This window comes from Sceloporus undulatus, chromosome 8, assembly GCF_019175285.1.
Source record: "Sceloporus undulatus isolate JIND9_A2432 ecotype Alabama chromosome 8, SceUnd_v1.1, whole genome shotgun sequence".
Taxonomy (NCBI): domain Eukaryota; kingdom Metazoa; phylum Chordata; class Lepidosauria; order Squamata; family Phrynosomatidae; genus Sceloporus; species Sceloporus undulatus.
In genome coordinates this window covers 18464597-18486090 of record NC_056529.1, presented here as the reverse complement: position 1 = coordinate 18486090, position 21494 = coordinate 18464597, and the positions used below count along the sequence as shown (strand labels likewise).

The window sequence follows — 21494 nt, the reverse complement described above, 5'->3', positions numbered from 1 at the left end:
TAGTTCCTCTGTAGGAGACAATAAAATTTATTCCGAATCCACGTCGTCCGTGTATCTAAGAGCACATTCTGGGCCTTCGGTCACCTTGGTGACCTTGAGCTTTGACTTGGATTTTTCTCCCCCAGTTCTCTCATTTAGTCTTCTCTTTTCCTTTAAGAGAGGTGACGGTTGCACTGTGAACTCAATGGATTGCTTTTCTGTCTTCCTTTTAATATATATATACAGTATACAGGTATATATATACGCACACAGCTGATATTGTTGAGAAAAGAAGTACAAAGAAGAACTGAAAGGGTACTTGGGAAAAAATTCAATGATGGTTCTCAAGCTGACATACCAGTTGCCCAAGCGAAGCCCTGGATGTACCCCAAAGATGGCATTTCTCCCTTTTTAAAAATGCTTTGATTAAAAATGACATGTTGCAAGAGTATGTATGCTCCACAGTTGGCAATAAAGGGGGAATCTAAGAGCTTGTATGAAAGGACTATCAAGATGAAACAGCAGGAAAGGAATCAAACACTTCACAAGCAATTGCAACCTTGTCTCATATACAGAAAATTGTTCAGATCGGTATGCAGGTGCCAGATTCCTTTGCAAGGATATAGTCACACAATTCAGGTTATTTGTTTAAAAAAGTAAAGGTTAGGATTAAAACTATAGGATGGCGTGAGGACCAAAGGAAAGGATCCCAACTGTGGACATTACCATATGGAAGTCTTTAAAGCTGAGTCCAATACGGTTGAAGAGATGGAGAACATCTTGGTTATTTGGGTTGCAATATCCATAACAGAATCAACAGAGACCCATCTATGAATCCAAAATAAGGGATGAGTGATGTTCACTGGTTCATATTTTTAAAAGCACTGTTGAAAATGTACAGATTTCCTCATTAATTTGAAAGAATTTAAGACTTCAAGAAGGTGAAGGTCAGAGATCATAGAACTGAAATTTGACCATCCATGGATAGGGCTTTCAATACAGAACGAAGTTGTACTATGAATCCCTATGTGCTTAACCAGATTTGTGGTTATGAATCAGGAGATGCCTTCTGATCCTCAGCACATGCCTACTCTTCACATAACAGAAGGCAAAGGAAAAGCAATATGCAATCCAACAACTACTGTAACAACAAACAGCAAGGAGTTGCTTTTCAATCACAGTATCAAGAAATAAGAATGAATTCCTTAAGTAGGAAGGGGAAGGATATTTAAAAATATTCTGAAAAAGATAAAGAAACATGTGTCTTGAGTTTTAGGAAATCCTCACAAAGGTAATCGTGGAATGACGAGAATCTTTGCAATTCACAACTTTTTCAGCACCAAATTCGTGTGTGTGAAGAACTATTATCTTCGGTTCAGAAAATGCTACTTTTCTGAGCCAAATATGTGTGAAGTTTATACAGAATAAATGGGCAATTTCAAAGACTTTTTTTTTCCAGTGGGAAAAATGGTTAAAGCTGCACTTTGCTTCCTTTGAAAACAAAATGGCCAAAGAGGGATAGTGCTGCTCAAAAGTAACATCCAGGCTTGACCCATGATGTACTAAAGGCTGTTGCATAAGCCAGAATCTTGATGGTTAGCTGTGCATGCATAAGATCCACTACAAAAAATGGGACATTTTTGTATGATGCAGAATGGCTACGGCTGAGATTTTAGATACAGGCTGAGTCCCTTTTATCTGGCATTTCAAAATACTCCAAAATCCAAAGCTGTCCAAACGGATGGCTGAGATAGTGACTCCTTTGCTTTCTCATGGTTCAATGTATACAACTTTTGTTTCATGCACAAAATTATTTAAAATGTTGTATAAAAGTACCTTCAGGCTATGTGTATAAGCTGCATATGAAATATAACTGAATTTTCTGTTTAGACTTGGAGCCCAATTCCAAGATAAGTCATTATGCATGTGCATGCAAATACAGGTATTCTAAAATATAAAATGGACTTGCACATGCACATTTAGACCCAATACAGATAGGCAGAAGCACCATCCTGGGGCTGATTTAAGAGCTCCATTGGGCTGGGCGTCCATATGCCCCCAGCCCTAATAGCAGCTCCCATGCGTCATCTTGCCGTGGCCCTGCCCACACGGGGCATGTGATAATGATGCATGAGTGTTTGCACACCCAAATGGTGCTCACCAGAAGCAGTGGCATTAGGGTGCGTGAGTGCCATTATGGTGCTCCTAAAAAGAGGTCTCTCCAGGCGGCTTGTTTTTAGGGAGTGTATCAGTGCGGTGCAGTACGGTTGGTGTGGCGCCAACGAGGGGCAAAAATAGGTGGCATGGAGCTGCCTGTCTGTATCCCCCCGAGTTGCACATATGGTTGGGAAATGTTACAAGTCACTACCAAAGTGGCATTGCTCAAACAACTATGAGTATAAAGTCATGCTCCATCTCTTTGATCTGGGACGTAATTTCTCCTTTGCTCATAGCCAGTGTTCCCATTGTACTTCCATATGGTGTTATGTTATTTTTCTGTCTTCTAAATAAAATTTCAAGCAAGATGAAAAAGAAAGAGAGACTGGTGGACTATGCAAGATTGTCTTCAGATGGTTTTAAACAGTTGAACAGGCTCACATGGGAGAGAGAATTAAAGATATATCACATGAAGATAAGCCAAAAAGGGATGGACAGTCATAAGTTAATCACTTCCTAGTCTCATAATCTTCTTGAGTCATCAGTCTTACCAGCTGATTTCATGTCATGCCATTCTGCTAATATCCCCGCATTGCATTTATAATCAATCCAGACGATATATCTTCAGCTGAGACAAAATCCTCCCATTTAAATGCATTTCTCTTGCTTTTGGAAGAAACAGATCCATAAAGGAAACCTGCACCTCTGTCTCTTTTTCTGTCCTCCTCCTCCTCCTCCTTCCAACAGATATTTGACTCTACAATTTATAAAAAAACAAACTGCGCTTTCAAATTACTCTCACTCATATATTTCAATAATACATGCAATTCCTGGGTTTGAGTAATTATGCTTCAAAAGGCAAAGCTCTTATCAAATAGCTGCTGACACGTGCCATCTATCTTAAACACAGTTTGCTGCAAATTATTTTTCCCCAGATCTGCAGCTTACAGTGACTAATTTAAACAATATTTTCCCTGCGATTCATATTTTGCAAAAACTCAAAATGACAAGTAAAGGATGAGCATTCAATTTATTTTCCCTTTTCAATTAATAGAGCAATTAAAATAAAGGGTGTAAAAGCAGCTTTAATTGGGTTGCCATGGCCACTAATTGCCTGATTTCCTTCCAAATACTGTGTTTTAGGTGGAATCAATCTGCTGTAATTTAATTTCAGTCACCATGATGTATCTAAACAGGTTAAGGCATATGGAAAGACAACCTGTAGATGAATCATTCTGCAGGCTTCTGTTATATTCATCATATCAGCTGGCCTTTTCTTTCATATGATCTGCCTCATGTCAGTGAAGGACACCAAAAGTGAACCTTCATGGAGAACCTTCACTTAAGATCACTTTGGTTTTCTGTTTACTATAGTCTACTTAGCTGATCCCTTCTACTCAGAAAACAATACAACCCATAAGAAACATTTGATCCTCTGAGTATCTGAAGGAACTCATCTGTTCCAGCTTTGAGATCTTTGGGGGAGGCCTTCTCTTGGTCTTGCCACCCTCAGAGGTGCATTTTGTGGTGAGTCAAGACAAGGCCTTCTTGGTGGTTGCACCCAGACTGTGACACCCTTTTCCAAAAAAGATAGTCTTCAGTTATCAAGCAAATGTATTTTGTAGATTTTCGTGGGTTTTTTCAAGTTATATGGCCATGTTCTAGAAGAGTTTATTCCTGACGTTTCACCAGCGTCTGTGGCTGGCACCGATCCGGGGCAGAAAGGGTGGCGTCTTGCTGCCTCTTCCTGCCCATCTGTACAGCCCCTTACTCAACCTATGTAAAAGTTTCCTAAGCGCTTAATTTCTGCTTTCATAGATTAGAACCTCTGGCCCAAATCCAATTTGCTTGTCCTAAGTAGGGTAGCCTTCATTAATGAATTGATGTAAACCTCAGGCCACAGATGGCGGCTGAATTTCGGTCTCTCTGTCTGGGTTAGACTGAAATAAATAACATGAAAGTGCTCAACAGATACAGATAGTACCTTGACCTTTATAGAAACCAAGAGTGTACAAAGCAAATTAGGGCACTCATTCAGAAGGGGGATTGGGTTATAAAAGGGAGATTCTGTCTAGAGAAAAGGTCACATTTTATTACCTATGAAATTAAATACTGTGCTCCATCAACTCTTCAGTAGCAAGGCTATATCCCATAAGGGCCTGAGGGGTGAAGAAGACCACATGCAGACAAACAAAACTAATCTATACATGCAACAAAGGGCTATTTCCAATGTTCAGTGGCTAATAAAGGTGGAAACCTTAGGAGACCTCACTCTGAAGTGAAGCACAACAGAAGATGGTGGCTTGCATGCCAGTGAGATGGTGAATCTGCTGCTAGTTTTAGTCCAGATGCAAATGGAGTTATCCAAGATGCTGAATCTACTTTTAGGCTTCAGTCATTTTGAGAACTCCTTTCAAGAAGGGACTAACATCAAGAGTGGGTGGATCTCTCAATGTACATGGATGCCACCAGACGCCACTGGGAGAACATCTGTTTTGCATGAGAAGGTTCTGAGTTTAGTCCTTAGTAACTCAGCTATTAGACCAGGGAAGAACCTGGTGGGATGTTGCTAATGGGAAACAACAAAGGAAACTAACACAGCTACAAATAATAAGCTTTTTTTAAAATGAGGGCATGGTCAACATCCTTATATATACCTAACCTGACAACTGAGATTTACTGTCTTCTGTATCCCAACAATGGGAATAATATAATTTATACTTGTAAAAGCCTTGAGCTTTTGACTTCCCCCAAAGTGTACAGATACGTGATTTTATAGTTTTAATGTCAGCTTTTAAAACCATGCACTCTTTTAAAAATGAATGTTTATCTTGTATTGTTTTATCTCGCATTGGAAATTGTCCCAACTGATTTTAATATAAGCCACTCAGCGATCCAGGGATGTCATGTGGAAGATGACACAAGCTTGTTTCCTGCTATTCCAGAGACTAGAACACAAATCAATGGATTCAAATGGTAAGAGAAGAGATTCCACTTAACCATTAGGAAGAACCCCTTGATTTTACATCTGTTCAACATTGGAACAGACTGCCTCAGAAGGTGATTGATTTTCCTTCTTTGGTAGTCTTTAAGCAGAAGTAGGATGGCCATCTCTTGGGCATGTTCTAGTTATATATATTCCTTTATGGTAAGGGTTGGATTAGATGGCCCTTGCTGTCCCTTCTAACTCTATGGTTCTATGAGTAAGGTTAATAAATACTATAAATAAATAAACAGCAAAAGTCACATTTAGGCCTCATTACCACTACCTTTTAAACTGGATCACAATTCAGTTTGAACTGGTTCAAATGACCCTGGCTCTCACTTAAATTGAATCACGGAAGCGATTTGGTGAAGAGAGCCATGCATCAGACCCATTTAACCCACGTCTTTTTGACGCTGATTTTTCCCCGCATCTTTTTCGATAAATCGATTCCATACAAGTGTGAAACAGATGCGGATCAGAATCGATTTAAATTTGCCCTTCAGCCAGCTGGAGCAGGTCCATTTTGAATCGATTCATGTATGAATGTGAACCACAAGTGGATTACTTTAGAGGGAAAAATGTGATGGGGGCAAATGTAGTGAGAACCACGCTCTGCTATTGAATCAATCCATTGATTCGGATCGCACACTGATTTATCTGTAAGTGAGAATGAGGTCTTAAAAAGAAATGTAACCAATGGTAACAGCACTATCTGGTTGTGTATAGGTAATATAGTTTAGTTATTGTGTAAGTTATTTTAAAAGGGCATTTGGGCACATTTCTTAAAGGGACACTTTGAAGGAATTTTCAGGTTTTACGCAGCCAGAGTAAAACCTGTGGGTGAATCAATGGTCTTCTGATGGCGTATGTGCTGTGGGTGAATCAAGGGGCATCCAATGGCGTATGTAGGAATTTTTCAAGTTTTACATATCGAGAGACTTTTGTGGGCGAATAAAGGGCATCTGCTCAACACACAGATGCCAGCCCTGATGGCCTCTCAGCCATCCTTGAGATGCCATTAAGGTCGCCACTGAAAGATTTAGGACTGCAGCATATGCAAGCATCAAGGGTTTATGGATGCCACACTGCTCTTTCCGAGAGCTGTTGGCAAAAACATTTCCATTTGATACTCTTTCAGTTAATTTAACCTCCCTTGCAAGTTCCGGGAATGATTCTTGTGCTCACATTAGATTACTGAAGCACTCTCCCTACATACATTATGTAGCTCATTGGGAACATAATAAGCTTGAGGAAATTAGGCATTAGTATTGGTTGACTAGGAAAATGATGGTGGAGTTACTTTCATTGCATTAGTGCATATGGTTGGCTACAGAATTAGAGAGATCAACAATATTACACTGAAGAACCAAAGCTAGTGAAGAGGATTGACATATGTGGATGTTGAAGCATGCCATCGTAGATCTCATGCTGGTTGCATCTAAGGTTCAGTGAACCCTTTAGAAGACATCAGTTTGCTGCTGGTTTCACTGAACTGTAGGTTAAGCTGGAGTGCCATTAATATTCAATGTAGCACAAGTTGTAGCATGAACTCAAGTAGTTGGAAGTTCACTCATCATAGTGTTTGTATTAATAGCTTGCATCTAGTAAGTAAAGCTGTCAAGACATGTGGTCCTTCTAGCTCCTTTGTGATGACAAAGTACTGTCATGCCAGCGAGAGAAGCGAGTTCTAGGAGGGGAAAAGGCTTTGGGCGGGATTGTCTTTCTGACTGCATCAATTAAATGTTTGCAACTGATTAAAGCTAATGGAGCAAAAGGCTGATCTTTCATGAAGAGCTCACTGCCAAAAAGCATATCACACCAACCCAGTTATCTGAGTTAAGTTAATTCAGAGGAGCAGAAGGGAAAATCCAACCAAATCTTTCTGATCTTCTATCTCCATTTCACACTTTCCTCCCTCCCTTAGATTATGGTTAACTATAATAATGGATATTCTTTATTCCAAACATCTGAGCCAGATGCTCCCGAAACAAAGCTGCCTTTGAGGGTAGAATTATCAAATTTGCAGATGACACCAAATTAGGAGGAATAGGTAATACTCCAGAGGACAGGATCAACATTCAAAATGATGTGAATAGATTAGAAAGCTGGGCCACAGCTAACAAAATGAAATTCAACACAGAGAAATGTAAGGTACTGCACTTAGGGCAGAAAAATGAAATGCACAGATATAGGATGGGGGACACCTGGCTGAATAAACTACATGTGAAAGGGATCTAGGAGTCCAAGTAGACCATAAGTTGAACATGAGTCAACAGTGAAATGCGGCAGCTAAAAAGGCCAATGCAATTTTAGGCTGCATCAATAAAAGTATAGTGTCTAGAACCAAGAGAAGTAATAGTGCCACTGTATTCTGCTCTGGTCAGGCCCCACCTGGAATATTGTGTCCAGTTCTGGACACCACAATTCAAAAAGGACATTGAGAAACTGGAGACATGTGTCCAGAGGAGGGCGACTAAAATGGTGAAAGGTCTGGAAACCATGCCCCACGAGGAACGACTCAGGGAGCTGGGGATGTTTAGCCTGGAAAAGAGAAGGTTAAGAGGTGATATGATAGCCCTGTTTAAATATTTGAAAGGATGTCATATTGAGGCGGGAGCAAGCTTGTTTTCGGCTGCTCCAGAGAACAGGATCCGGAACAACGGATGCAAGCTACAGGAAAAGAGATTCCACCTCAACATTAGGAGGAACTTCCTGACAGTAAGGGCTGTTCAACAGTGGAACACACTCCTTCCTCGGAGTGTAGTGGAGTCTCCTTCCTTCGATGTCTTTAAGCAGAGGCTGGATGGCCATCTGTCGGGGATGCTTTGATTGTGATTTCCTGCATGGCAGAAGGGGGATGGACTGGATGGCCCGTGCGGTCTCTTCCAACTCTATGATTCTATGATTCTAACCCCAATTTAATTGACAAAAGAAAGTCTTTCCCAACTCATCCAGAGTTTAATCCAAAGATTAAGATGGAATGGTTGAATGAGACCAAGAATCCAGCAAGCTTGGTTTCCCACATTCACATCACTGTCTGAGCATGAAAAAGCAAACTTTCCCCATTGCTGTCTATGTATAATCCACAAACAAGATGCTAAATCAAAGAGACAGAGCGGAAATATACACATGTTGGATGGCACAAGTTTTGCATTAGGGTCACCATAAGGCATAAATGGCTTGAAGGCACACAATAACAACAGCAACATTGATTCTACACAAAATTCAGACACGAGCGGGGTTTATGTTGGCTCAGCGAACAGCGTTTTTCTGACCAACCCATGCAATAAAGAGACCACACACAAAGGCTTGGGTTGAAACAACTGGCCACTTTGCTTAAACTATCACCTGTTTAGGATGATCCTCTGAGGGGCAGGGTTATAATGTTATCATATGACATTGTATTGATATTGTATTTTATTGGTTTATTTTAATGTAAGCCGCTTTGATCGCTCAGAGGAGCGGGATATAAATACATTTTATTATTATTATTATTATTATTATTATTATTAATTCATGCGCAATGCCATGAATTCCTCTGCGTACCCAAAAATTTACTCCCGCAGCATGCCAAGCATCATACACATATTCCTCTGCAAATATAAACTCGCGGTTCTAATCATATTACAATTTTGTATACACAACCGATACAAAAGACGCATTATCCAAGACTAACAAATACAGGATGAGAAATACGTTCGGTGGCTAAGTGAGAGAAATACATTTATGAATATCCAAGTAAATCACCCCAGCAAAGGGGCACTTTCTCTCTGCTGCTTTGCATTTTAAAGCCATATCTCTGTCAAACTCTCACAAACATTTCCCTGTACTGACTTGTGCAGCACAAAAAAAATCCCCCGTAAAATTACCCTCTTAAAAAGAACATTTTTACAATTCATCGCTGTAGCTAAACCAGCTGTATCTCTGAGAGGCGTAAGCATATTAGCTTTTTTAAACATGACATACAAAGCCCTTATTTATTTCTTTTTTGCCTTTCAGCTGTGCATGAGAACCGAACCTCTCCCCTCCAAGCCTCCCGACAATCTCTGTATTTTTTAATGTGCTGCAAAAGTAACTTGCAATGGGTTTTCATAGCCTCCTTTTAATTTAGATTATGCACAACAGAAGGAACTTTAATCCACATAATATGTTTAAAATATTGCATTTTAACAAGGGTTTTTTAATGGTGTTTTCATTCTAATTGCCATTCCACGTTAAATGGAATAAAAATCTAGTTGTGTAGAAGATCAGTTAGTTATTGCGATGGTGGTGCCAGGGGCTTAATATCAGCTCAAATATTTTTTTATTAGTGGGGGATTAATTCCACTAAGGATGATATATCTATCATCCTAGGAACAATGACAGCAAGCCTTTCTTTCTTATTAGGAATATAAAGTCACAATAGGAGTGATTCCTTCTAACTGTATTCTGGCTCCAAAGGTGGCCATAATGCACAGCGTAGGACTACACTCAGTCAAAATCACAAGTAGTGAGTGGTACATACATTATAATCATGCTTAAATCATGTCCTTGTACAGTGTTTTATGGTTACACTGCTTTTTCTTGATTAATAAGAACTAGATGGCCTACTATAGAGAGATCTTGTAGTGCCTTTGAGACTAACTGAAAGAAAGAATTTGGCAGCATGAGCTTTGGTAGACTTCAGTCTACTTCCTCAGATGGCCTACAATAAGGGATGTCCAGCATCAACATAGAGGAGGGCAGGAGTGGGGAACTTCAGGTCTTAAGGTCCAGTCCTCCTGAGTTTCTAATCCAGACCTTTAGGGTTTCTCAGATAGCCATGCCATCAACTCAACAATACCATTAAATTAGTGGTTTCCATCTTCTGTAACAAAGGCCCTGTACAAACAGGCAGGAAGGGACGATGAGACGCCATCCCTTCCTGTCCAGGATCGGTGCCATGGCAAATGCATGTCACAGCACCCATCCAGCCTCCACAGAGCACAAAAAGGAGCTGGTTTTTCTGGCTCCTTTTTGTGCCTGCGAAGCGGTGCCATAGCCGCTGCTGGGCAGCTTGATCATGCCCCTTTGGTGCAGCGCCATTTGGGTGCTGCGCCAAAATGACATCATCATGTCACGCACCATCTGAACGACCGTGCACCAAGATGGCACCCGGGCAGCGCAGGGAGGGCTGTGAATGTGGGGATGCTCAGCTCTCATCACGCCCACAAAATGGCGCTTTTTGCCCATCTGTACAGGGCCAAAGTTTTTCCTCTTATTCAGAAGGGTTGAAATGCTTCTCTTAAGGCTTAGTTACCATCAGACTATAGTTACCATTTAAACTGTATCAGAACATCAGCCCCCGCTTGTCCCTATATGGAGAAAAGAGCGAGACTCTTTCTAGTAATATTTCTACTGCTTTTTACTACAGAATTAGAAACAGCCAGAGACCGAAAGTCTGGAAGCAAATATGTCTTTCAGAAATTGGTTAAATAAATAGAGCAAGGAATACAGCTTTGCTAGAGAGGCTGATATACTAATTATGTGCCTCTACAAAGAGCGACCAAAAGAACAATTACATTTCAATTTGTCATTCCTTTATTACATCCCCTTTGGTCCACCTGAAGCCTATGCAAAGTTCTGGTCAAGGTTTTTTGGTTGTCCTTTTGGCAGAACGTTCCCCAGCCTTTGGAGTAGAGTTCATGCCCACCAAAATCACTTCTGATTCAAGTATGCTTTGGTAAGAGATAAATACCTAACCTGCACACAAAAGCAATGATTCTCCAAGAAACCATGAACTGCCATCAGTGGGATTCAAAACAGCTGGTCCTACCTTGTGCCAACTGAAATTTTTTTTGCTTTCAGCAATTGCCATTACTCACCACTGTCTATTGCCAAAAAGTATGCTGTGTACACATTGTTGAAGACAAATGGTGATTCACGGTCAAGTATACCCGTAGTGCGAATGGTACCATTTGTAGGGTTGATTTCCAACCAGTCTGCTGGGTCTTTGTCAAGGGAGTATCTGTAAAAATACAAAGCAGTCAGCAATGAATTGGGTTATTAGTTGTAAACTGAATTCAACTGGAACAGGGGCTGGTATCTTTTCGGCTAGTGACAACTAGAATAAACACAACAAATCAATTGTTGAATGGTGGAGCGATACAAAGGATGCAGTGGGCCTACTCTAGTCAGCACTAACAATAGGATTTAGGCTAGTATTTCTATGGGTACTATGAGGATCCACTTAATTGTAATTCAATGTTTTATTAAGAAACAGAAATTCACTCCAGATACCTGTTACAGTTGTCACGTGTTTTCAAGTCAACTCTAACTTATGGCAACCCTATCCTAGGTTTTTATTATTATTATTTAGAGGAGGTTTGCCTTTGCCTTCCTCTTAGGCTGAGAGAGTGTGACATGTCCAAGGCTACCCAATGGGTGAGTGGAGGTTTACAACCTGATCTCCCATTGTTTGGGTCCAACACTCCAACCATTACATTATACTGGATTGCAACCATGCCCATTCCTCAAATATGCGATCAACACTATGTAATACACTTTTCTCTCCATATTTGCCAGGGTTAGGGGCACAAGACCCCCGTGAATATGGAAAAACTGCGAATAACAAAAACACCACATTTTTACCTGAAAGGACCCCTCTCTAGGGATCTCTAGGTCCTCCAGGGCAACTCTGTGGTCACCGTCCGACAGACACTGACCACAGAACTGCGCCGGAGGAGCTACAAAGGCCTAGTAGAGTATTCTCTCTAGGAATCTCTAGGTATTTTAGTGAAACCTTTTGTTAAAGTTGACCATAGAGTTGCACTGGAAGATCTAGATATTCCTAGAAACAATATATTAATCAAATCCATGAACAACCAAATCCGCAAATATGAAAGCCGCAGATATGGAGGGATGAGTGTAATTTGCATTTACAACCAAATAAGCTGGGCAGCCACCCTTTATTAACCATTAAATAAGGCAGAAGGATTAACAATCACCAAATGAGAAATCTCTATTAGTAAACAGTAAGAATCAACGATCTCCCTGCTCCGAAAAGGAGATCTGACACCATTCAACAACAGTAATTGACAGTTCTAGTATGTATGCAATACTTGACGCTTATGCTGACATACACTGCATTCTAGTGTAGCTATGTACCTTGTTATCTCCTTCTACTGACACTGTTTTATGTAGTTCAATACGCTTTATTATCATAGCTTGCCATATGTAGTTGGAATGCAAATGAGAGACATCCATTGCCTTGGTCAATAGTAATAAGAAGGGTCATTTGGAATATGCACATTCTAAAATAGGCTGCAATATTTGCTCCATAGAGACTTCCTCTGCTAGGCAACCACCGTCAGGCTGATTGCATTCACTCCATTCCTGACACCAGCCCGAAATGTCAAGATTTCTATCTTTCTATATAAAACAAAAGCAATCAAACCGCTGGCCCAAAGTGTCAGATAGCATCTTCAGTATCGGTTTGTTATTCCAGCAGAACTCAGCTCCACAGCTATCTGGAATAAGCTGGTGACTTCCATCATGTCAATGGGGGCTGGAGGGGGCTTTAAAGAAATAAATTAAAAAAGCCACACTGAAATGAAAAACTGTGTTACGGGTATGTCAACACATACGTAAATCTCACCAATGCCATGGGTCTACTGTATTTGGGACTGACAAGAGGATTCAGGCCATGGTTCTTTATGTATCCTTTGCCGTGCTTCTCTGATTTTAACCTACAACGAGTGTGTATGTATACGTTTCATTTCCCACCTTTTCCTCAATATGGAGCCCAAAGCTTACAATAAGGCTAGAGAAAGACTAAAGACAGGAAGTGGTAGAATCTTCTAGTGGTCACATACAGCGCCCAACTGAGTCCATGTATCATCAATAAACTGCAACCTATAATAATGCTGCCTTCTCAAGGGACAATAATGCTGCCTTCTCAAGGGACCTTGATACCTCTTCCCTAAAGACAGCCTCCCAATCTTAAACAGTTGTTTACTTACAAGAGGGTATGCAACACGAATGGGGAGATGGGTACAAGACCTTGATAGCTTTGCCTAAGTCGAAAACAACTTGAAGGCACACAACAATAGTCAGCACACAGGTATGATGGTTGGGCAAAGATACAGTAGTTGGAAATGATTCCATTACAGCTCTTTTAACTGTAACAAGAGTCCATTCTAACACTCATTGATACCAATGAGAATCTTGGTTATTGACATTTTAGGAATGATTTGGTCCTGTCAGCAAAGGGCAAAGAACATAACCGATGTGAACATAATGAATAGCGAATGATGCAGTCCATCAAGTCTGTCTGTACTTTTGCTTTAAACATCAGTCAATAGATGAGCTTTATCTTCCCTGAAAATGAGTTATTAGAATAATAACAATAGTCTTAATTAATTGATCCCATTCCTTTGTTCCTGTGTGGGTGTTTTATTTATTTAAAAAATCAGGTTGCTTTTTAAAACAATAACTCAATACATCAAACCACGAGAAAAGCGCACAGAAAATTCTCAATTAACCTAAAACAAAGGGGACTGGGAGGTTTAACATTGTCATTTAGCAATGTATGAGGAATGAAATGTTTTAACAGATGACAATGTCTTTCCCGATTCTTCAGCAGAGCTTTGTACTACAGATTTTATAAGCACTAATTTGACTGCGAATAAAGATTGTTGTAAAAGAAAAAAGGAAATGTTTTTCTCAAATTATATCCATTGTAAGAGTATAATGCAGCTTAACTAGGATGATCGTTCTTTGTGGGACCTTTGGTACAAAAAAAAAGTTCATTAAAGATGTGTTGGTAAAAGGATATAAATAAGCATCTTTGAAGAACAAAATCACAACTCCAAACACCATAATGTATTTGGATACATAATTGGCACAATTTTTAATTGTCTGTATCTCCTAATGTATACACAGCATTTCTTTCTGACTGCTAGGGCTGTGTTCCAGTTTACAAATGAGTGTCATCCAAATGGCTTTTACTCATTCATAGGATTTGCCTAGACTGGTCTAAAGAAGTGTGGATTCCCGCAATATAATTCCTTGGGTTTTGCTAGGTTTTATTGCTTGTTACCTCCATCTCCACTCATTCCATTTTCTTTGAAGCCTGTCCATAGTGATTTTTTTCAATCTGCATCAGGGCTCTTCCAAAGGCTTTGTAAAAGCTATAAAGTGGTTTGAATTGTACTGATGCACTAGAGAATATGAATAGTTTATTACAGTCATAGCCATAGGTAACAGATTTGACCTTACCATAGTTGTGTGTCCCATGCAGAATCTTGGTGCACAGTGTTCAACAACTATCTCACGGTGAGGAGCAAAATGATATGAAATGTATGAAGACCTACTTCCTTCCCATATCACAATCCTCTCCATATTGAGCATATCTGTGTTTGAATATGTCCACTGCAGGTGCCTGAGAAGATCATTTGATTCATTTTTTGCTAAGAACATACAAAAATCTGCCGTTTTGTCCTTAAATCTAACGGAAATAACTTCAGGTTTGTTTATTTTAATTAAGGTGCCCTGATATTTGTGTGAGTGGAGGCTTAGGGCTTCAATGTTAGTGGGCTGGGGAATCCACTTTGGGTTTTAGTCTGAATTCTAAAGGTACTGTCTTATGCGATGAACCCCCCTCTGAAATAGATGCAGTATCTTGGACAGCCGTATAAAATGTGACTTTCACCTTCAAAGTACTAACATATAAAAGCATGGGGAGGATACAGGGAAGTGTTGTAGTCTTCCGCTGGGGAAAAAAAATACCCTCAGAGCACCAAATTCTGCCCAATCTTGGAAGCTAAACAGAGTCAGCCCTGGTTAGTACTTGGATGGGAGACTGCCAAGGAATAGCAGATGCTGGAGGCTCTATTCCAGAAGAAGGAAGGGGCAAAACCACCTTTAAGCAAAGCTTGTGAAATTCATGCGGTGATCATAAGGTGACAGGTGATGTGACACACACACATACACTTTGTACTATAGTCTCTGTACCCAGGTACAAGATGTGTAATGAGATACAACCTCATGCAGCCTCCATTCCTTGTCCATAAAATGGCAGAAGCGGTTTTCCGCCACAGGGGATTCTTGCAAATATGAGCAGGATGACATTTCCAAAGCCCCGTCAATGGCAAACGTGTTATATTAATGCTGCATAATAATTTTGGTATCCCAGGAAAGAAGAAAAGAGGTGGCAGTGAGGAGAGAAAGCTTGTGTATATTCTCCTTCTTTGCCATTGACGCAAAGATAATTCTTGTATTCTAATATACTTGCTGACACTATCAACATCCGCTTTTGTGCTACCTGTCAGAGCTATCCTGTTTAATTTTCATTCTGTGATTGAACCACGGCTCTGACAATCTCTTGGTGTGTCTTATTACATTCCAAGACACCTCTGAGCAACAGAAAAGAAGGCAAGTGCTTATTTAATTCTGATGATACTTTAATCTCTCCCCCTTGATCATAATGCAGTGCTGCCTTCCATGATAATAAGGCTGCAAATCCACACTGGGGTTAAGTCCGAAGCGTAAAGGACTATCCAATGTGCTCAAGCTCATTCCCCAAATAGCTCTAGCACCTTGGGCAACACCTATATAGTTGGCATTCAAATTTGGAATGGACTCACAATCCCATAAATCTGCCTTGCACTGATATCACACAGGTATCAACTCCTTAGCAAAATCCTCTGGGCAATTTATTGGCTTAAGGATGAGAAAACGTTTACTGTATGCCAGGCTCAGGTCGTGGGCTGAATAGTTTGCATGTTTTTATTATTCGTGCCAGATTTTGGAAACAATATTATTTAGACTACAACTCCTGCAATCCCATGATCATTCTGATGGCTGTAGCCCCCAAAATACCTTTTCCAAGCTCTGGTTCCTATCGGGTGCAAAGCAAGCTCTGCCCAGCAGATGGACATGTCACCCGTGGCCACAAGGAATGGCAAGGAACAACTCATGGAGATGTTCTTTTAAAGTGCTAGTAGCCTCTCTGATGAAATGAAATAACTCGAACATAAATGGTTTGGGTGATATTAATGGTTTGATTTCAGCTTGGGAGAAGAAAAACTCACTCTTCGGTAGGCATTTGAATCTCGAGGTCATAATTCTGCAATGAAACATATCACCTACTTGCTATTTATTTAATGTATGGATAATCGTACAGCCAAAGGTCTCAGGACCACACATTTGTTTATGTGTGTATTCACTGAGAGTGAGAGCAAGGAAGAAAATGCACAACCATCATCCATGTGGATGGCCTTGAAGATAGATGTGCATTTCTAATTGTGCATAACACAATTTGCATATGGTTGTGCATGCACATCTATGCACATAGGGTCCGAACAGACAGGCCAAAATATAGCTGCTTTGGGTCACTTTGGAGATATGCTGTTTAAATGAGACTCACATTTTAAGAGGCCAGAAGCTGCACCAAAGCTATGCTTTGGTCCTTAGGAGTGGAGCATGGCTTTGGCACGGCTTTTGGACTCTTAGGATCATTTAAACAGCATATCTCCAAAGTGACCCAAAGCAGCTTTATTTTGGCCTGTCTGTTCGGGCCCTTGCTTTCTCGTTTGATGACCTTTGTTCTTATTTGGTGTTCAGTTGTGCAACTTCCTTATTCCATACAAGGTTTGGATGGTGCCATTAATGTGTCATTCAGCACATGGAGATTTGTCCTCTGCAACTTTTATGCACGCTTGCAACCCTGTGCTACCCTGGGCTTTGTATCAAGTTATTCAGCAACTGTGGGGTTTTCTTAGCAGCAATGTTTGAAAAAAAAAATACAGAGACAGATGTAACTGAAGGTCACAAATGAAAGAATAATTTCAAGCCTCCTTGTAGTTCAAGACAAAAACACTACAGAGTAGGTATTTTGTGCAATTCTTCACTAAATTCCTTCTCAAAGAAAGCAATAAGTACTTTTAGCCATTTCCCATACTGCCAGAAAGTCTGAAAACCACACCATTTCTTTTATAAAGCCAGATGGATAAAGTTGTAGGTTTGCTAATTGTTGCAGTAAATTCTGCTCACTAATAGAAGTAGCCGCCCAGATTCCCAGCGACTGAGCGCAATATAAATAAATCCTATTATTATTATTATTATTATTATTATTATTACACAGATGTTTTGATTTCGTATAATTGATTCGCAGGCCTGCAAAATAATCAAAGGAGTCCAGGATGACCTTTAATTCTACAAAAGATCTAAAGGGACGTTCTAAAAAAAGCAAGACGTCATCTGCGTATAAGTTTAACTCGTGGATTTGTCCTCCAGTGTTTGGGCCATGAATGTTGAGATTACATTGAATAAGATTTGCCAAAGGTTCAATGGCAATGGCAAAAAGAAGCACAACATTTTTATCCTATTTGTATTTAGGGATTTATTCGGTGCAAAATTCACTTGTGGTTGTACACAGAAAGCAGCCTTTTCTGTTCGGGAAACAGTATTTTCTCCATACCGGTATTATTTTCTATACAGAAAAGGCTGTATCCTAAGCAGAAAAAGCTGTTTTCCATGCAAGTTAGCCAGGATTTAGCACATAAGTAACAAATTGCTAAGGTTCTCATGCATTCAGGATTCTTTTCATTAGGGTTTCTCAACACACACACACACACAACACTATCTTTTGAATATTTACTGATATTCGTTCAACCCCTAATAGAGGAGGAAAGTCCCAAAAATATAAAGATAACACTTGCCATGTGCTTAGCTTGCATTTTATCGCATGATCCAAGGAGAAATTGTGACTCTGAGGGTTTTTTTTTTAAGATTGCATAGTAACTCCATTTTCACACTTGCCTCTCAGATTTTCTACTTCATTTATTGATATCATTCAGCACTTGCAGGAGTACCAGCAACAGTTATATTCGGTTCCTGAGCTGGTAAGATTATTGTCGGCAATACAGCAATACCCTTTCCTTGGGTTTTATGATCACATCCGAATTTATAAAAGCAGCATTTAATCCAATTCTCCCTTGTGGTTTTCTAAGCAGATCCAATGTCTTATGTGCAATTTGTTCCCATGCTTTCCTCCTTCCTTATATTTATGTTAAGATGTGTTGAAGCGTTGAGGCAGGAAAGGTGATACGTGAGAAAATTCTCCATTTCCGTTGACAAAACGTGGGAGCTGCTGATAAGCCATGCATTAGAACTTTGCTATCTGAAAGCCCATTGCTAGTAAACAGTTCTGCAGAAGAGCAGCGAAATCTGAAAAGGCCTGGAAAACGTTGCTTTCAAAAGTGCCTTCCCATTGGGATTTTGAGAAAAGACACATCAAATCGGAGAAACAAAGGCTATAGACAGATAGCCCCTTCCTTCTTCCGTGCAGCTCAGCATTTTCCTCCTTTTAATACAAAAGTGGGTAGTTGCTGCTTCTTTTGTGTATGTGCGTGCGCGAGAGTCAACAAGCTGCGCATAAGAGGCCATTATGCTGTTTGGAGAGAAATCACTGGCTGCCCAAGATGAAGATTTTGGAGCCTGCCATGCTCCAGTTTAATGCTTGGCAAAGATGCTGAGGATGAATGAAGACCCAAAATGCAACCCTGCTGTGTCCCCATGCAGTTTGTTTGCCTCTGCCTAAGTGTTCCCCATCTGCCTTTGTCCTTTTCTCTGAATAAGCCAACACAGCAAGAGCTGTGTGGTTGTTGAGGCTATCAAATTATACATTATACCATCTGAGCACATAATAGTATAATCTTTTCCCCCCTAATCTTTATTTATTTTCAGTATGTCTCCCCTCCTATTGCTTTGACAACTTCACCAGGCAGTTCTTCCCATGGTTACCAAGAATCCAAATGCATGCAACCTGGAAACTTCCATAGAGTTAGAAGCATGAACTAGAGTGGGGTTCAAACAGTCCTTCAAATGCTTTGACTGTGTCTTCATCGAATCATAGAATCCTAGAGTTGTAAGAAACCACAAGGACCATCCAGTCCAACCCCCTGCCATGCAGGAACTCTCAATCAAAACATACTCAGTAGATGGCCATCCAGCCTCTGTTTAAAGACCTCCAAGGAGGGAATTCTGCATTGCAGAATGTGCTTGGATTGGATGGGTTTGGGGGTCTCTTTCAACTCTGTGATTCTATGTGAATGTAGACTGACATCACGTAAGAGTGATGCAGAATCTTCCCCACTTTTTCTAGACTACAACTTCCCAATTTCTCTCTCCAACATAGGAATCATCCTTTGCTTTATATTCCCCCAAGCTAAGAAAAATGGTCTAAGAAAAATGCAAGCTCCAAAAGGACCACTGGCCTACCAAACCTACATTGATTTATTTCCCCTCTTTTCAAAATCAAGAAGACAAATACTGAAGGGCTAGCTGCAGACGTAAACAAGAAAATGAATAAATCCTGGTGCTCTCTAAAACGGAATTGGAAAGGAAGGCCCCGGGTTCTTAGCTTTGCTCTGTTTGCCCTCTGCCTAATCTTCTGCCCACGTTTGGCTGTTCAAATGGGAAAAGCATAAGCAGCTGGCTAGTTTTTCCCATTAAATATTTGATGATACAAAATGCAGAAGTCTGCATGTGTTAGCAAAGCCATGATAATATGCGAAATGTGCAACGGGCCATAAAAACACTTCCTGGAGTGCGGAGAGATTTCCAGAGATACAAAATAAAGGTATTCCACACACACACACCGCCCTTCATTCCTCTCAGCAAGCTCCAAGGGAATGTTGCGTTAAGAGTTGAAATAAATAATACAACTTAACTAAACTATGGGTTGGTACAACAAATGAGAAAACTTAACTATTCTTTCATAAACCGGGGGAAAAAATGAACTTGATGATTTAAATTCTCCTTTCAAGAGCTAGGGTTGCCAGCTTTTGCAACCTCTCCTGAGATTCTGCCCTTAACATAGGGATGTCAGTGCATGGGTAATATAAGTTTTGCAGCGCCTGCCGAAAACTACAAATGTATTAATAGAATTGAATGGGTTTATAGTTTTATACTTTGGTGGAAAATTCAATAAATAAGTTGTATAAACCATGGTCCAATCGTAAGGACTGCAGCGTAGCTTTGGCACAACTTCTGGCCTCTTAGGATGCATGCGTCATTGAAACATCATACCTCCAAAATGACCCAAAGCAGCTTTATTTTGGCCTGTCAGTATGGGCCCACTAATAATAATAATAATAATAATAATAATAATAATAATAATAATAATAATATCTTTATATGCTGCCTCTCCACCAGGATTTAGGTAGCAAGACTCTGTACCCTCCCTAACTTTCTTCCCTGCTCAGTTCATTGAGTACAAAGTACTTTTGAATTTTGAACTCAGTCCACACAATTGAAGTGATTTAAGCAAAGGTGTTTTAACCAATATCTGGAACGTTTTGAAACACAGAAGGATTTCTCCCCCCCCCCTCTCTTTTTAAAAAAACAAATAGCCTTTGGGCTAGATCGATATTGAAATAATTAATTAAGAGAAAAATAATCATAACAAAGATGAATGAAGCTGGTGAGGATGACAAAGTGAAAACCTGCAGAATCACTGCTAGAAGAACTGCAAGGCAGACTGTAAATATTCCCTCATCAAATTAAAGTTGCAAAGTGGTAATCATAAAGCTGCTAAATGCAATTATGGATTTTAAGGAAAAGATTTAGATCCTGTGAGCCACCCTCCAAATGTTCCAGACTATTAACAAGTAAAGTTCAATATTCTCCTTTTAACCTCAGGAGGATCTCAGGACGGCTGGAGTATCTGGAAAGAAAACATTGACTGACTACGCTGGAAATGGCCTTCAGAAAAATGGAAAGCTGTTTTATTACGCAGTTTGAACTCATGTGTATTCAAGTCTATCTTGCTTAGTTCAGAGGACCCTAGTTATATCCAATCACAAGGAGCAAAGTGTGGGCTTCATGAAGCTGCTTTATAGTGTCAAAGATACCCTGGGCATAATGGTCAGAAACCTATTGATGTCAGAGAAGTTCCCCTGTGGAGGCAGATGGACACTTTTGTTGGATAAGGACTTGTTTGAGTGTTGTATTATCACTCTGGTGACCAGGTTTCGGGTCTTTGTTTGGCCATAAGAGCTCACTAGGCGGCTTTGGCCAGTCATAGTCTCTCAGCTTCTGAGGATAACATAGGAAGACCTCTTCTGAACAAATCTTGCCAAGGAAGCCCCTTAGGGTCATCATAAGTTGGAAATGACTTGGAGGCATACAACAACAACAACATGAAAAGGTTACACTTGTGCATGTCTGTTTATTCAACCATGAAGTGGATATATCCATTGCACAAGGACTAAAGAAGTACAACTGTGTGTGTGAGGGAGACAGATTCTGGCCTAAATATTTGTCCCCAGAGTTGCTCCACTACATGAGGTTCTCTTTTTATTGCCCCCCTCTATCCTTCCCCATAAAATGTCATTAGGTGATTTTGAAC

The 21494-nt window shown here is 40.2% G+C and overlaps 1 protein-coding gene and 1 long non-coding RNA gene across 2 annotated transcripts in view; one reads left to right on the top strand and one right to left on the bottom strand.

Moving 5' to 3' along the window:
- The window catches only part of LOC121914677, a 52966-nt gene extending 43763 nt beyond the window's left edge, over positions 1–9203 (top strand). The window contains exon 3 of the long non-coding RNA XR_006100559.1: positions 9122–9203. This is a non-coding gene — a long non-coding RNA (uncharacterized LOC121914677). The remainder of the gene's footprint in view (positions 1–9121) is intronic.
- Positions 1–21494, bottom strand: part of CDH13 (cadherin 13) — a 651716-nt gene that overhangs the window by 25771 nt on the left and 604451 nt on the right. Inside the window, exon 11 of the mRNA XM_042438290.1 lies at positions 10966–11108. Within this exon, the coding sequence (XP_042294224.1) occupies positions 10966–11108 (143 nt within the window). The remainder of the gene's footprint in view (positions 1–10965; positions 11109–21494) is intronic.